This window comes from Dipodomys spectabilis, unplaced genomic scaffold, assembly GCF_019054845.1.
Source record: "Dipodomys spectabilis isolate Male_0828 unplaced genomic scaffold, ASM1905484v1 ptg000461l, whole genome shotgun sequence".
Taxonomy (NCBI): domain Eukaryota; kingdom Metazoa; phylum Chordata; class Mammalia; order Rodentia; family Heteromyidae; genus Dipodomys; species Dipodomys spectabilis.
The window spans coordinates 235,200-250,902 of NW_024871138.1; the positions used below are offsets into that span (position 1 = coordinate 235,200).

Consider the following 15,703-nt stretch of genomic DNA (forward strand, 5'->3'; position numbering starts at 1 on the left):
AGTCTGTGCTGGGGATGTATTTTAGTGGTAGATTGCTTGCCCTGAATGTGCAAGACTATTGGTTCAATCCCCATAACTTTTTTTTTCTAAGGAAAAGGACAACTCACCTTGTTTCCTTTGCCTGGACAGTGTTGTGCAGTGTTACTTCATTCTGTACACACCTCCTCAGACATGAGAGGTTTTGCTCCTTGGCAGTCATTTGGTGCATAGGTTCTTTTCAAATCTTGATGTTTATGTATTTAATTTTTGTGGTGCTAGAGATTGAACACAGGACCCTGTACATGCCAAGCACGTGCTCTACCACCAAGCCACAGAATAGCAGCCTGACTTGAAAGTTTGCTTGTTTTGGGATTGGATTTTATGTGCATGTGCACATGTACCAACTGATGCTAGGGCTTGAACTCGGGTCTCTTAACTCCTCATTGGCTTGTTTCTCATGGCTGGTGTTCTACCACTTGAACCATGCCTTTACTTCCAGATTTTTGCTGGTTAATTGGAGAGAAGAGTCTCTAGTTTGGGCTGGGAAGGTGGCTCAGTGGTAGAGCGCTTGCCTTGCATGCCTGAGGACCTGGGTTCGATTCCTCAGCACCACATAAGCAAAAAGAAAAAAGCCGGAAGTGGCGCTGTGGCTCAAGTGGTAGAGTGCTAGCCTTGAGCTGAAGAGCTGAGGGACAGCGCCCAGGCCCAGAGTTCAGGCCCCACGACTGGACCCCCCCAAAAAAACAAAAAAAACAAAAACAAAACAAACAAAAAAAAAGAATCTCTGGTTTGTCTGCCTGGATTGGCTTCAAATCACAGTTCATAGATCTCATCCTCCTGGACAGCTAGGATTATAATGGTGAGGTCACTCAGGTTAGTGACCTGTATTTGTTTGCTTGTTTGTTTGTACCAGTACTGGGGCTTGAATTCCAGGCCTAGGTGCTGGCCGAGCTCTTTTGCTCAATGCTAGTGCTCTACACTTGAGCCACAGCTCCATTTCTGTCTTTTTGTGGTTAATTGGAGAAAGAGTTTCACAGATGGAAGTGGCACTGTGGCTCAAGTAGTAGAGAGCCAGCCTTGAGCACAAGGCTCAGGGACAGCACCCAGGCCCTGAGTTCAAGCTCCAGAACTCGCGCGGGGAGCGGGGGAGGAGGGCGCGGATAATCCTAGCTACTCAGGAGACTGAGATCTGAGGATCGCAGTTTGAAGCCAGTCTTGGTAGAAAAGTCCTCAAGAGACTCTTATCTCCAATTAACCACACAAAAAACCAAGTAGCACTGTGGTTAAAGCAGTAGAGCGCTAGCCTTGAACGTAAAGAGGCTTAGACACAGCACACAGGCCCTGAGTTCAAGCCCCACAATTGACCCAAAAAAGTCACTTTTCCTGCCTGGGTGGTTTTGAATGGTGATCCTCAGATATCAGCCTCCTGATTAGCTAGGATTATAGGCGTAAACCACTGGCACCTGGCTTTTTTTTTTTTTTTTTTTTTTTTTGAGACGGCCCAGCTGGACACTGATGGCTCATGCTTGTAATCCTACCATAGTGGCTAGAGCTTTGGAGTTGTTAGGGATTTCTGTCTTCCTCTTTATATTTTATAATGCTCTCTAGAAGATGTGGCCTTCGAGTCTTACCCTCTGGTTTCTTCCCTTGAATTTCTTGCTCCTGTCCTGGTGTGCTCACTCCCTGCCTAGAGCAACTGCCAGGCCTTCACATCTCCCACCGCGCTTAGCTCTGAGTGTCTTCCCAGGGAGTCTCAGTTCAACCTACATCTTCGTCCTCAGCCTGTCTGGACAGCTCTGGTGGTCTGCTGAACACTGGGTCTTCTCTCTGCAGATCCCGATGGCCAGCTGTACAGTGTGGAGCCTGCCCAGGATGAGGGTCCCACTGCCTGTGTGGACGAGTTTGACGACTTTGTCACCTATGAGGCAAGTGCTTTCCCTCACGTCTGAACTTCGTCTTTTCCTTTCTGCTGCAATCCGCTTCCTGAGATGCTGCAGTTGAATCCTCAAAGACAGCCTGCGGGAAGGCCCCGCACCCTCCTGCTTCTGTAGGTTGCCGAGGGTCTCTGAGGTACAGGCTCTGGGCCTTGAGGTGTTTTGACTGGGATGGACCAGTGGGTGTCTGCTTCTGCTCCCCACAGGCTACTGCTCCTGGGGGCCTGTCTGGGGACGGGGTGTAAGGCTGCTTGCTCCTTGTTTTCTCGGCAGCCTTCCCTGGCGCATGTTGTGCAGAGGTTGATGGACAGTTAGGCGCAGTATGATGCTGCTGCCATGGTGTGCCAGGTTCAAACAGACAGAAGACTGAAGGTTCCCTTTCATGACTTTTTTTTTTTTTCCTAGTCCTGGGGCTTGAACTCATGGCCTGGGAACTGTTTCTGAGCTTCTTTTGCTCAAGGCTTGAGTCTTGAGCCACAGCACTACTTCTGGCTTTTCTGTGTATGTGGTGCTGAGGAATCAAACTCAGGGCTTCATGCTTGCTAGGCAAGCACTCTACCACTAGCCACATTCCCAGCCCTTTCATGAACTTCGAAATTGCTTTCTGTCTTTGGGGACATTTGACTAATACTTGCTTCCTGCTCGCAGATACAGTGGGAGTTGTCATGGTATAGCTTCTCTAATTGTGGGTCCTTGTCACCATAGTTAGGAAAAAAGTCATAGCTGAAGAAGACAGGCCACTCTTAACTACACCCAGGAACCAATGATTAGATCTTTTTCTCTTTCCTTTTTTGTCGGTCATGGGGCTTGAACTCTGGGCCTGGATGCTGTCCCTCAGCTCTTCATCTCAAAGTGAGCGCTCTACCACTTGAGCCACAGCACCACTTCTGGTTTTGTGGTGGTTAGTTGGAGATAAGAATCTCATGGACTTTCCTGCCCAGTCTGGCTTTGAACCGTGATCCTCAGATCTCAGGCGTGAGCCACCAGTGCCTGGCAACATCTCTTTTTATGTTTGGAAAAAATATACTTCACAGTAACAATGTCGGAAGGTCATCATATACCCCATCCTACTACCTCCATGATGAGCATTTGTATCTGTAGATGAAGGGTACCAGCCATTGACCCTGGATGGTGGTGTTGAACATTGACTGGAATCCTCAGCTTCCTCGGAGATTCCTCTGGCTTGGGTGTGTGTATCCATGACGGCCTGAGAGAGCATGATCCCCCCCCCCCCCCCCCCCCCCCACTCAGCCTGCAAGCCGCTGGTAGTTGGCAGTCTTCTCCTGAGTTTATGGTTTGCCTCTCCATGGGGTCATTCTCACAGGATACGTCCTTTCCACACTGGTTCTCTTGTTCACATGAATTTGTTTCTTCTCTGTCTTCCATTTTAAGCTTTTAGATGGTATGCTCAGGAAAGTGGAACTAGATACTCGATACTTAGAGAGAGATAGCTTTATAAAAAAAAAGAAGAAAAGCAAACTGTTCATGCCATGTAATTTTAGGAGGTCTAGCCCTCTTATGAGTGGAGACTATTCCATTAAGAGACTTTTTGGAGCCCTTTCACCAATGATCTTGAAAGAAAAATGGCCCTTTGTTGATTTTCTGAAAGTGGTTCCTGTCACACCTATGTTTTCTGGCTGGGAACGCCATTGTTTGAGCCTGGTGTTGTGGTGGCCATGTGGGTGAACAGTTACTGCTAAGCTTTATGGCTCAAAGCGAGAACTTCGTGCTTATAGCTCTTCACAGGGGTGAGTTGCTAACGGTGTCTCAGTAAGAAGGGGAAGAGTTGGGGGACTGGGTTAAAGTCGGCTGCTGACTCTCACAGGTGGGGAGAAGAAAACTCACCATTTATTTAAGAATCCTGAGAGGGCTGGGAAGGTGGCTCAGTGGTAGAGCACTTGCCTTGCATGCCTGAGGCCCTGGGTTCCATTCCTCAGCACCACATAAGCAAAAAAGAAAAAAGCCAGAAGTGGTGCTGTGGCTCAAGTGGTAGAGCGCTAGCCTTGAGCTGAAGAGCTGAGGGACGGTGCCCAGGCCCAGAGTTCAGGCCCCATGACCGGACCCCCTCCCAAAAAAAAAAAAAAATGCTGAGATTCTGGGCAGCTGCCAAGGGGTTGGGACAGAGCCTGCTTGTCAGCATTGCTGGAAGGTAGTAGGGAAGTCACAGAATGAACAGACCAGCATAAGACAGTGTGCCTCTGCTCCTCCCACTTCTGGGGTTTGGAGAAAAGACTGATGAGAAATGTGTCTTTTGTAAAAAAATGTAATCAGAAAGATTATAAAATGTAAAACAAAGCTGCTCTGTTTAGAGCCCTCGCTGTTTATTAAGGCCAGGAAGGACACTTCCTGAACTTTGCCTCTCCTTCCCTGACCATCACCAGTGGGAGGCCTAACAGAGCATGTCTGGGAGCAAGTTAAACTTTCTCCCAGGCAGTGCTTAACCTTCAGATGGTCACATGGATTTTATAGAAACCTCAGCGTGACCAACAAATAGGAAGGCAATGAACAGATAGGAGGTAAGTCAGCCGGGAGAAGCCAGCACCTGGTCAGCTCGGGTATGCAGTAAGTAGGGAGGCCGTCTTGGCGGCAGAGCGTGCTCTCCGGGGCCTTTGTGTGGTCCAGCCTGTGAGGGCGCTCCGTTGGCGTCAGAGGGTAAGAGGAGACGTGAAGGCACGCGTGCTCAGGATTGATTTCCCTGGATGAGAGGTTTGGGGACAAAAGCACCGTCCTCTGGGCGGGGGAGGCCATCAGGCAGTGCTGGCCACCCCTGGATCCAGCCATGGGCCTTGCTGTCCACTGGCGATTTAATCACACGATCAAGGGCTCTAAATGAGTTTTGATTGACGAGTTCATCTGAATGGTGTTAATTAGTAAAATTTTTGCCAATTGGTCACGTAGATTCAGCTTTTGGGCACAGCTGGGTTCTGGGTGGCTGGCAGATATAACCTGAGGGTAAGGCTGCTGAGTACTGTTTTTGAATTGTAATGGGTGGACGGTGGCTGAATACCAGGCTCCAGGGTAATTTGTACCTCTCTTGAAAGAGCCTAGGAAAACAAATTTTATTGGCGCACTAGCATTTATGTAGAATGTTGTGCTCGATAGTAGGCAGCCAGATGAGCTCAGAAGAGGGCAGGCAGCATGCTGTCACTTGAGTGCATACCGTCTTCACTGGTTGGGGCTCTCTAGCAGAGTTTCTGTCTTTGTGGTTGTGTCCAATAAATTACAAGGAGTGAGCAACGTGGAGATGTGTGGTTTTGAGCAGGGGCTTTTTACTGCCCTATACTCACCAGGGAGTGCGTGAGTGCTAACGGACAGGACTTCCACGACCCTGTTTGTTTAGAGTTTGGAGCGGCTAAAGGGTAAGTGCAAATTGTATTCACCTCAGTGAGACCTGGCAGCAGATCAGGAGAGACCACTGGCCAGCTCTTTAGAAATGAGGAGTCGAAGGTAGGACCAGCAGCTGCCTTCTGCATCTGTCCCAGGTAGTCATGTGGCTGGGACACCCTCCCTGTTCCTTTCAGTGGGAGTTGTATAGGCACCACATTTGCCTCTCCTGTTAGAGGAGTGTTAATCCCACCCTGAGTAGCCCTAAGCTCCAGGGCTACTTCACCCACAAGGACACTACCTTTCACACAGGTTGAGCAGACCCTAGTGTAGAGTTCCTTCCTTCTTGGGAAGAAAAGCACTCTGCTGGGCTGTGTGAGCTGTGCTTGAGGGAATGAAAAGGCTGGTTTGTTACTATAAAAGCTTGAGCTGTTTTTGGAAAGACAGAGTCTATATGGCCAAGGAGAAGCAGTGGAGGTCTACCATAAGTAAGGTGATTGACAATGCTTTGGGGCTAGGGTGGTGTTTTTTTTTTTTTTTTTTTTGCCAGTCCTGGGGCTGGGGCTTGAACTCAGGACCTGGGCACTGTCCCTGAGCTGCTTTTGCTCAAGGCTAGCACTCTACCACTTGAGCCATAGTACCACTTCCAAATTTTTCTGTGTATGTGGTACTGGGGAATCAATTCCAGGTCTTCATGCATGCTAGGCAAGCACTCTACCACTGAACCGCCTTTCCAGCCCAGGGTCCAAGTTTTGTTAGTCTGCTCTAAGGTCTTTGAAGAAGACCTCACTGCTCTGCTGGTGAGGGTCTAGCACTTCGGCACCGTCTGCTCCCGTTATTCTAGAATTAAGTGCTGGAAGAATCTCCATGTGGCTGTTCTGTGTACTGGGGGCAGTGTTGTTTCTTTTTGTTTTAGGATTTTTTTCTTTTCTTTTGGCAGTAGTGGGTTTGGCAGTATTAGGCAGGTAGGTCCTTGTACTAGTTAGACAAGTATTGTACCATCTGAGCAATGCCACCAACCATTTTATTTTTTCTGAATAATTCTTTTTTTTTTTCCCCCCTTGGGCCTGGGGCTTGAACTCTAGGCCTGGGCTCTGACCCTGAGCTTCTTTTGCTCAAGGCTAGCGCTCTACCACTTGAGCCACAGCACCACTTCCAGCTGGTTCTGAGTAGGTTATTGGAGATAAGAGTCTCAGGGACTTTTGTGCCCATGCTGGCTTTGAACCTTGTTCCTCAGATCTCAGCCTCCTGAGTAGCTAGGATTACAGACGTGAGCCAGTGGCACCCAGCTGAATATGTTTTACATTTACACCTGTTGGGAGTAAATCACAATCTTCCTTTTTACCTTTCTCTTACACTGGATTAGAGTTGCATTCAGCTGTACCTGGAACTTTTGGTCCAGCACAATCAGCCTCCCAAGTATTGAAGAGATTACTAGTGTGGGCCACTGGCATTAACACTAGCTGTATCTTTGTGGGTTTTTTTGTTTGGTTGTTTTTTTGTTGGTGGCGGGGCTTAAACTCTGGGCCTTGAGCTCTTCAGCTCAAGGCAAGTGTTCTACCACTTGAGCCACAGTGCCACTTCCGGTTTTCTGGTGGTTCTTTGGAGATTGCTGCTCAGGTTGGCTTTGAACCTTGATCCTCTGATCTCAGCCTCCTGAGTAGCTAGGATTATAGGCATGAGCCACTGGCCCTTGGCTTGTATCTTTGTTTTTGAAACAGGATTTTACTGCTTTTGCCCAAGCTGGCCTTGAACTCAAGATCCTCCTTTAGAGTCTATGGAGGATTTTCTTATGCCCCCGGGTGAGTTTGTAACTACAACTTTCTGGCAGCACATTTCCGTGGGAGTGTGCAGTGCTGTTAGGGTTGTTAGCAGCCTCTTCTTACATAACATTAGAAGCCCACACTGAGTCCTGTGTCCTGCTGCTGGCTTCATCCTAGCCCCACATAGATGCCTGATCTGCATGTTTTTCTTGTCTCTCTGGCTCAGTCTTCCACAAGTAGACCAGAGCTGGCCCTGCCCTGGTGTGTGTCCTGGCCCATCTTACTCAGGAGAGACCGCCAGCCAGGGTGAAAGATAACATTGGATCTGGACCTCTTGTGTATATTTGTTAATTTCAGATTTTTTCACATTGATATTTTATAAACAGAATATGTTTATTTGAAAGTGAAAAGCCGTGAAAGAGAGTAGTAAGATTCTCCACTTAGAGAGCCCAGATGGGTCCCTCGCCTCAGATTTTGAAGTAGATGCTTTCTGTGAATTAGAAATTAGTTCTTGTGAATTTTATAGATTCTAGGTAACATTTGAGCTTTCATTTGGAAATCTGAGGGACATGATCAGATACTCAGAATATTGCAGTCCATGTTGTTCCAACTTCTCCTGACTTCTGACTTCTTCATGGCCGGCGGGGATTTTCCAGTCACATGTGTCCTGTTCCAGTGCCCTGAAAAGCACCTGCCTGTGCCATCCCCTGCTTGCATGAGGGGCTCTCCTGGGAGGTTGGATTTCTAGCTTCATTTGTAGATGAGGCTCTAGGGTTGAGCTACATACCTTAGGTCATATGGCTGGTGGGCCCGGGTAGAGCTAGTTTCTCTTCAGCTATGTTCCACAGGTCTGAGTCTCTTCAAATGAGTCTTGGAAGCTCAAGTGGCACAAGATGTCCTCGTAGTCTGCATAGCAGACCCAGAGGGCAAAGGGCACATTTCTCCTGCAAGACGTGTGACTTCTCTGAAATCTTACTTGTTTGTAAATCGTTAGCCATAGAATCTTATAAGCATGCGATGTTGCCTACTTTTCCTAAATAGAAAAATGTTCTGTTCAATGATTCTTTAGATCTATGCTCTGCAAACATTACTGTATAGTCCAGAAGTGTCTGTCTATGGTGACATATTAGACCCTATGCTAGGTGCTTTGTTCTTAAACGAGAGTAAGAACAAAACGTTTGTTGGGAAGGTAGACATTTAGCTAGTTGACAAAATTGGCTCGATAACTGACTGATTTAGTAGTTAGACCTTTATTTTGAATTTCAAAGCAATAGGCTGAATTTATAGGCTATTGTAAATTTTTTTGCTAGGATTATTTCTTTTCTTTTCTTTTCTTTTCTTTTTTCTTGTCAGTTATGGAGCTTGAACTCAGGGCCTGGGAGCTATCTTTGAGCTCTTTTGCTCAGGCTAGTACTCTATCACTTTGAGCCACAGGACCACTTCTGGTTTTCTGGTAGTTAAATGGAGATAAGAATCTCACAGGGGCTGGGAAGGTGGCTCAGTGGTAGAGCGCTTGCCTTGCATGCATGAGGCCCTGGATTCAATTCCTCAGTACCACATAAACAAAAAGAAAAAAGCCGGAAGTGGCGCTGTGGATCAAGTGGTAGAGCCCTGCCTTGAACTCAAGAGCTGAGGGACAGTGCCCAGGCCCAGAGTTCAGGCCCCACAACCGGACCCCCCAAAAAAAAAAAAAGAATCTCACAGACTTTCCTGCCCAGGCTGGCTTTGAACCATGATCCTCAGATCTCAGCCTCCTAAGTAGCTAGAGTGACCAGTGGGAGCTACCAGTACCCAGTCTGCTAGGATTATTTCTGATGTTAGGGTGCTTTCCAGTTTTTAGGCATATTTATTTAGCTGATTTTAAAAATAATTCTGTATTTATGTGTTGAGAGAGTTTCCTAGCCTGGCCTGAAATTTGCTATGTAGACTGACTTCAGAGTTGTGATTTCAGCCTCATACCTCCTGAGTGCTGGAATTATAGGTAGGTGCCACCATGCTCAGCTCATTTTTAAAAGTTTTTATTTATTTTCTTTTTTTGCTGGTTCAGGGTACTGTCTCTGAGCTTCTTTTGCTCAAGTCTAGCATTCTACCACTTCTGCCACAGTGCTACTTCCAGCTTTTTGTGAGAAGTTTATTGGAGATAAGAGTCTCACAGACTTTCCTGCCCAGGCTGGCTTGGGACTATAGTCAGATCTCAGCCTCTTGAGTATCTAGGATTACTGGCATGAGCCATAGGCTCCTGGTTTCCACATATTTTTTTTAATTTTTTTTTTTTTTTTTTGGGTCCGGTCGTGGGGCCTGAACTCTGGGCCTGGGCGCTGTCCCTCAGCTCTTCACCTCAAGGCTGCCGCTCTACCACTTGAGCCATAGCGCCACTTCCGGCTTTTTTCTTTTTGCTTATGTGGTGCTGGGGAATCGAACCCAGGGCCTCATGCATGCAAGGCAAGCGCTCTACCACTGAGCCACCTTCCCAGCCCTCCACATATTTTTGTTTGGTTTTATACATGTACCTATATCATGGGGGACTGGGAAGGTGGCTGAGTGGTAGAGCGCTTGCCTTGCATGCCTGAGGCCCTGGGTTCGATTCCTCAGCACCACATAAGCAAAAAGAAAAAAGCCGGAAGTGGCGCTATGGCTCAAGTGGTAGAGCGCTAGCCTTGAGCTGAAGAGCTGAGGGACAGCACCCAGGCCCAGAGTTCAGGCCCCACGACCGGACCCAAAAACAAAATAAAACAAAAAAAATAGAAATGTAGTTAGAAAAAAATAAAAACAGAGAAAAGAAGTGAAGCTGTAGCTCAGGTGGTGGCATGCTAGCCTTGTGCAGAAAGGGCAAATGAGAGTATGAGCCCTGAGTTCAAGCCCCAGTACAAGCACAAAAATTAGAAAAAATAAAAAATAGAAATGTGGATAGGATCCTATTTTGATTTCCTCTTTTTCTGATGGTACTCAGGATTTGAACTGGGGGCCTTCATGCTTGCTAAGCAAGTGCTCTACCACCATAGAGCCAACACTGCCGTCTCCGGGGGTGGACCTCTGCTGGAGCCATGCCCCCACTGTAGTGTGGTCTTTGTGGATGACTGGTGGTCTCTCTCAGGCCAACGAGGTGACGGACAGCGCATATATGGGCTCTGAGAGCACCTACAGCGAGTGTGAGACCTTCACAGACGAGGACACCAGCACCCTGGTACACCCTGAGCTGCAGCCTGAGGGGGACGCCGACAGCGCGGGCGGCTCGGCCGTGCCCTCGGAGTGCCTGGACACCACGGAGGAGCCGGGCCACGGGGCGCTGCTGCTGCTCCCGGGAAGGTCGGTACCTGCAGCCCTCCCCACCATGGGCATCCTGGAGGAGACCCTCTGGGGTAGTGGGTGGATCTCGGCTACATTGTGTCTGTCTTGCTTCTTATCCCCTTGTCGAGTTGTACCTGCTACCTGCGTGCAGAACTGAACCTGCCTGCGTGGTCTCTGGACAGGCACTTCACCAAAGAAAAGCTCAAAGGCAGTGGCCCACACCTGTAATTCTAACTCCTCAGGAAGCTGAGATCTGAGGATGGAAGTTGGAAACCAGCCTGGGCAGGAAAGTCTGTGAGAGTCTTATCTCCAGGTAACCACCAACAAGCCAGAAGTGAAACTGTGGCCCAAGAGGTAGAGCACTACCCTTGAGCAAAAAAGGCTCAGGTCATGAGTGCAAGTCCCAGGACCAGCATAAAAATTTTCCCTTTTTTTTTTTCTGTCGGTTGTGGAGCGTGAACTCTTGGCCTGGGCGCTGTCCGCCAGCTCTTCAGCTGTAGACCAGCGCTCTACCACTTGAGCCTCAGCCCCACTTCCGGCTTTTTCTGTTTATGTGGTGCCGGGGAATCGAACCCAGGGCCTTATACATGCAAGGCAAGCGCTCTACCACTGAGCCACCTTCCCAGCACCACAAAAAAAATTTTTAAATAGTGCAATCAACTAGGAAAAGGCCCTCGATCTTGAGTCTCCTGGAAAATGCCAGTGAGAACTAGCTGCACGGAGCTATAGGCCCTGCAGAGAGGAGGCAGATGTGTAAGTGGTTTCTCTTCCAGCTGATCTCCCCATAGGAAACAAATACTCCTCTGGACAGCAGAAAACTCAGGTTTTAATGTTGCACCTGGGAAATGCCAGTAGGTTTATAGAAGTTATAAGACCAACTTAGTCTTCTGGGTTTTGTCAACATAGTTCATTTTTTTTTTAGAAAGGAAAATAATGGGTTTACTTGACATTTTGGAGGACCATTACAAACCTTCCATGACCAAAGAATACCTAGTATGATTTGGAATTTGCGTTAACTCTTTTCAGTCCCTAAGATTCCTTTTACAGTACAGTACAGTACAAACTGAATTAAGTTCCTGTTTCTGTTTTTACATTCAGATGGGGCTGAATAGTATTGCAAAGCAGTAAGTACTAAGCTTAGGCATTCATTCTATTTTGCATCTTTTCTCTCCTCTCTTTCTTATTCCCCTTTTTCCTCCAAATTGCTTTGTTTAACCTATATTACCTGTTGACTAGTTAACTTAGTTCTTAAAGCCAGGGCTAGAGGACATGATGCTCACGTTCATGTCTTTGTTGCACCCCGTCTAGATGATCTGTTCTTGTCTAACTGCTTGCCCTGGATGGCTTTCCCCCCTGGTCTGAAGACAGCAGGATCTCATTGAGAGTAGCATGCTTGCTTCTGCTTCTTCTTCCTGGCAGCTCCCAGCTCCCAGCTCCGCTGTGGAGATGTAGAAGCAGCCATAGACCACTAGGGACCTGGCTGGGTGTATCCAAAAACCCAGCTGTCTACAGTACCAGATTGTGGCAGGGCTCAGCCTGCCCTGGTTTGTTGAGTTGTATTAATTACACTCTATAAGTCTCCTTTTTACTTTGTAGTGTCTTTTTTTTTTGGGTCCAGTCGTGGGGCCTGAACTCTGGGTCTGGGCGCTGTCCCTCAGCTCTTCAGCTCAAGGCTAGTGCTCTACCACTTGAGCCACAGCACCACTTCCGGCTTTTTTTTCTTTTTGCTTATGTGGTGCTGAGGAATCGAACCCAGGGCCTCAGGCATGCAAGGCAAGCACTCTACCACTGAGCCACCTTCCCAGACCCTTATTTTTAGTTTTTTATTTTTTACTGTTGTGTAGTTTATTTTTATTGGTAGTGCCTTTTTTTTTTGGTCGGTCGTGGGGCCTGAACTCTGGGCCTGGGCGCTGTCCCTCAGCTCTTCAGCTCAAGGCTAGCGCTCTACGGCTGAGCCACCTTCCCAGCCCCTTAGTAGTGCTTTTGTATTTCATTGGAAAAATGTTTGTATCTGAAATCCCTTTAAAATAGTTTCAAACTCAATTCACATAACTGGTTTTTCTGTGTGATGTTATATAGAGGCTATTTTTTCCCAGATGGATGTCTAACAGACTTGTCCTTGTGTTTGGGTGTCTGTGGGTCATGGTGGGTGTGTGGGGGTGTCTGTGGGTTATGGTGGTGTGTGTGGAGGTGTCTGTGGGTCATGGTGGGTGTGTGGAGGTGTCTGTGGGTCCTGGTGAGTGTGTGGAGGTGTTCGTGGGCCATGGTGGGTGTGTGGGGGTGTCTGTGGGTCATGGTGGGTGTGTGGGGGTATCTGTGGGTCATAGTGGGTGTGGGGGTGTCCGTGGGTCGTAGTGGGTGTGTGAGTGTCTGTGGGTCATGGTGGGTGTGTGGGGGTGTCTGTGGGTCATGGTGGGTGTGTGGGGGTATCTGTGGGTCGTGGTGGGTGTGTGAGTGTTTGTGGGTCATAGTGGGTGTGGGTGTGTCCGTGGGTCATGGTGGGTGTGTGGAGGTGTCCGTGGGTCATGGTGGGTGTGTGGAGGTGTCTGTGGGTCATGGTGGGTGTGTGGGGGTGTCTGTGGGTCATGGTGGTGTGGGGGTGTCTGTGGGTCATGGTGGTGTGTGGAGGTGTCTAGATCATGGTGGGTGTGTGGAGGTGTCTGTAGGTCATGGTGGTGTGTGGGGGTGTCTGTGGGTCAGGGTGTGTGGGGGTGTCTGTGGGTCATGGTGGTGTGGGGGTATCTGTGGGTCATGGTGGGTGTGGGGGTGTCTGTGGGTCATGGTGGTGTGTGGGGGTGTCTGTGGGTCAGGGTGTGTGGGGGTGTCTGTGGGTTATGGTGGTGTGTGGGTGTCTGTGGGTCATGGTGGGTGTGTGGGGGTGTCTGTGGGTCATGGTGGTGTGTGGGGGTGTCTGTGGGTCATGGTGGGTGTGGAGGTGTCTGTGGGTCATGGTGGTGTGGGGGTATCTGTGGGTCATGGTGGGTGTGGGGTATCCGTGGGTCATGGTGGTGGTATGTGGAGGTGTCTGTGGGTCATGGTGGTGTGTGTGGGTGTCTGTGGGTCATGGTGGTGTGGGGGTGTCTGTGGGTCAGGGTGTGTGGGGGTGTCTGTGGGTCATGGTGGTATGGGGGTGTCTGTGGGTCATGGTGGTGTGTGGGGGTGTCTGTGGGTCATGGTGGTGTGTGTGGGTGTCCGTGGGTCATGGTGGTGGTGTGTGGAGGTGTCTGTGGGTCATGGTGGTGTATGGAGGTGTCTAGATCATGGTGGTGTGTGGGGGTGTCTGTGGGTCATGGTGGTGTATGGAGGTCTCTAGATCATGGTGGTGTGTCGGGGTGTCTGTGGGTCATGGTGGGTGTGTGGAGGTGTCTGTGGGTCATGGTGGTGTATGGAGGTGTCTAGATCATGGTGGGTGTGGGGGTGTCTGTGGGTTATGGTGGTGTGTGGGTGTCTGTGGGTCATGGTGGGTGTGTGGAGGTGTCCGTGGGTCCTGGTGGGTGTGTGGGTGTCTGTGGGTCATGGTGGGTGTGTGGGGGTGTCCGTGGGTCATGGTGGGTGTGGGGTGTCCGTGGGTCATGGTGGTAGCAGGAGAGGGCATGTTCTTTGTTCTCTGTCCATTCTTGGGTCCATACACTGTTTCCTTTATTTCAGCATTGAGCTGATTCATGTTGGCCTAGGACCTCCAGCTTGTTCTTCAGTATGGTATCTTTGGGCCCTGTACACTTTTGTATTTGCCTTTTCTTTTTTGGTACTGGGAATCAACCCCAGAACACTGCTCTTGCTAGGAAGTGCTTTGCCACCGAGCCCAGCCCAGCCCAGTGCACTCTTTTCTAAATGTAATTTTACTGTTATTACCCGGGTGTTGTGCGGAGGGCCTGCCACTTCATGAGTCAGGCGATGCGTACACTTCTTTTTGGAATGTCACCCTTCTGTGTGCTTTCCCCAGTGTCTCCCTCCTGTCCCTGCACAGTTGCATCGCTCATTTTTCACATAGCTTATACTCAATAGCATGATCGTGATTGTTCACCTTTCCTCCCTTCATTTCTGCTCCTTTTTTTCCCCCTAAAAGAAAAAAAAAAAACAAAAAACAAAAAACACCACCACTCCTAGTGACCAAAATAACAAAAAAAAACATGTTGGGCTGGGAAGATGGCTCAGTGGTAGAGCGCTTGCTTTGCATGCATGAGGCCCTGGGTTCGATTCCTCAGCACCACATAAGCAAACAGAAAAAAGCTGGAAGTGGTGCTGTGGCTCAAGTGGTAGAGCGCTAGCCTTGAGCTGAAGAGCTGAGGGACAGTGCCCAGGCCCAGAGTTCAGGCCCCATGACCGGACCCAAAAAAAAAAACCATGTTTCTATTTCTTGGAATTCATTTTGATAAAAGTATTTTAAGGGGCTGGGAAGGTGGCTCAGTGGTAGAGCTCTTGCCTTGCATGCTCAAGGCCCTGGGTTCGATTCCTCAGCACCACATAAGCAAAAAGAAAAACCCAGAAGTGGCGCTGTGGCTCAAGTGGTAGAGCGCTAGCCTTGAGCTGAAGAGCTGAGGGACAGCGCCCAGGCCCAGAGTTCAGGCCCCACGACCGGACCCAAAAAAAAAAAAAGTATTTTAAGTGTTCGGAGGAGGGGCTGGGAAGTTGGCTCAGTGGAAGAGTGCTTGCCTTGCATGCATGAGGCCCTGGGTTCGATTCCTCAGCACCACATAAGCAGAAAAAGCTGGAAGTGGTGTGCTGGCTCAAGTAGAAGAGTGCTCGCCTTGAGCTGAAGAGCTGAGGCCTAGAGTTCAGGCCCCATGAACAACAACAACAAATGTGAGGAAGAGTTTGCCTTTGTGTTCCTCCACTAAGGGTATCCTCCTGTAGTCTTCGAGTCCTGTGTAAATTATTATGTAACTGTGTAAGTTTTATTTTAGATCCAACTTCTATGTATAAGAGAAAACATGTACCCTTTGTGTCTGAGCTTGGTTTATCTCACTTAACATGGTTTTATCTAGGTCCATAGATTTTTCTTTAAATGACATAATCTTTTTCTAATGGGTGAGTAAAATTCCATTATGTATACATACCACATTTTATTTAGCCACTCATGTATCGTAGCACATCTGGGCTCTTTCCAGATGCCCACAATGGCTCTTGGCCATTGTGAATAGTTCTGCGGTGAACGTGGGTGCGCAAGTATCTTTGCCATATGCTGACTTAATGTTTTGAGTAGATGCCTAGGAGTGGTAGGACTGTGTTGTAGGGAAGATCTGTGTTTAAGTTTTTTTTTGGTCCGTTGTGGGGCTTGAACTCAGAGCTTAGGTGTTATACCTGAGCTTTTTCGCTCAAGGCTAGCATTCTGCTGCTTTGAGCCACAGAGCCACTTCTAGTTTTCTTGTGGTTAATTGGAGGTAATAGACTTTTCTGCCTAGTCTGGCTTTTGGA

At 48.6% G+C, this 15,703-nt stretch overlaps 1 protein-coding gene across 7 annotated transcripts in view; it reads left to right on the forward strand.

The window, feature by feature from the left end:
• Positions 1 to 15,703, forward strand: part of Rab11fip3 (RAB11 family interacting protein 3) — a 59,632-nt gene that overhangs the window by 21,617 nt on the left and 22,312 nt on the right. For 5 of the 7 annotated variants that reach the window (XM_042668638.1, XM_042668639.1, XM_042668632.1 and 2 more), the window contains exons 3-4: positions 1,813 to 1,904; positions 10,095 to 10,306. In XM_042668638.1, the coding sequence (XP_042524572.1) occupies positions 1,813 to 1,904; positions 10,095 to 10,306 (304 nt within the window). Of the gene's footprint in view, positions 1 to 1,812; positions 1,905 to 4,397; positions 4,430 to 4,457; positions 4,566 to 10,094; positions 10,307 to 15,703 lie in introns of those variants that run through there. The other 2 variants (XM_042668634.1, XM_042668633.1) reach the window with 2 other exon arrangements.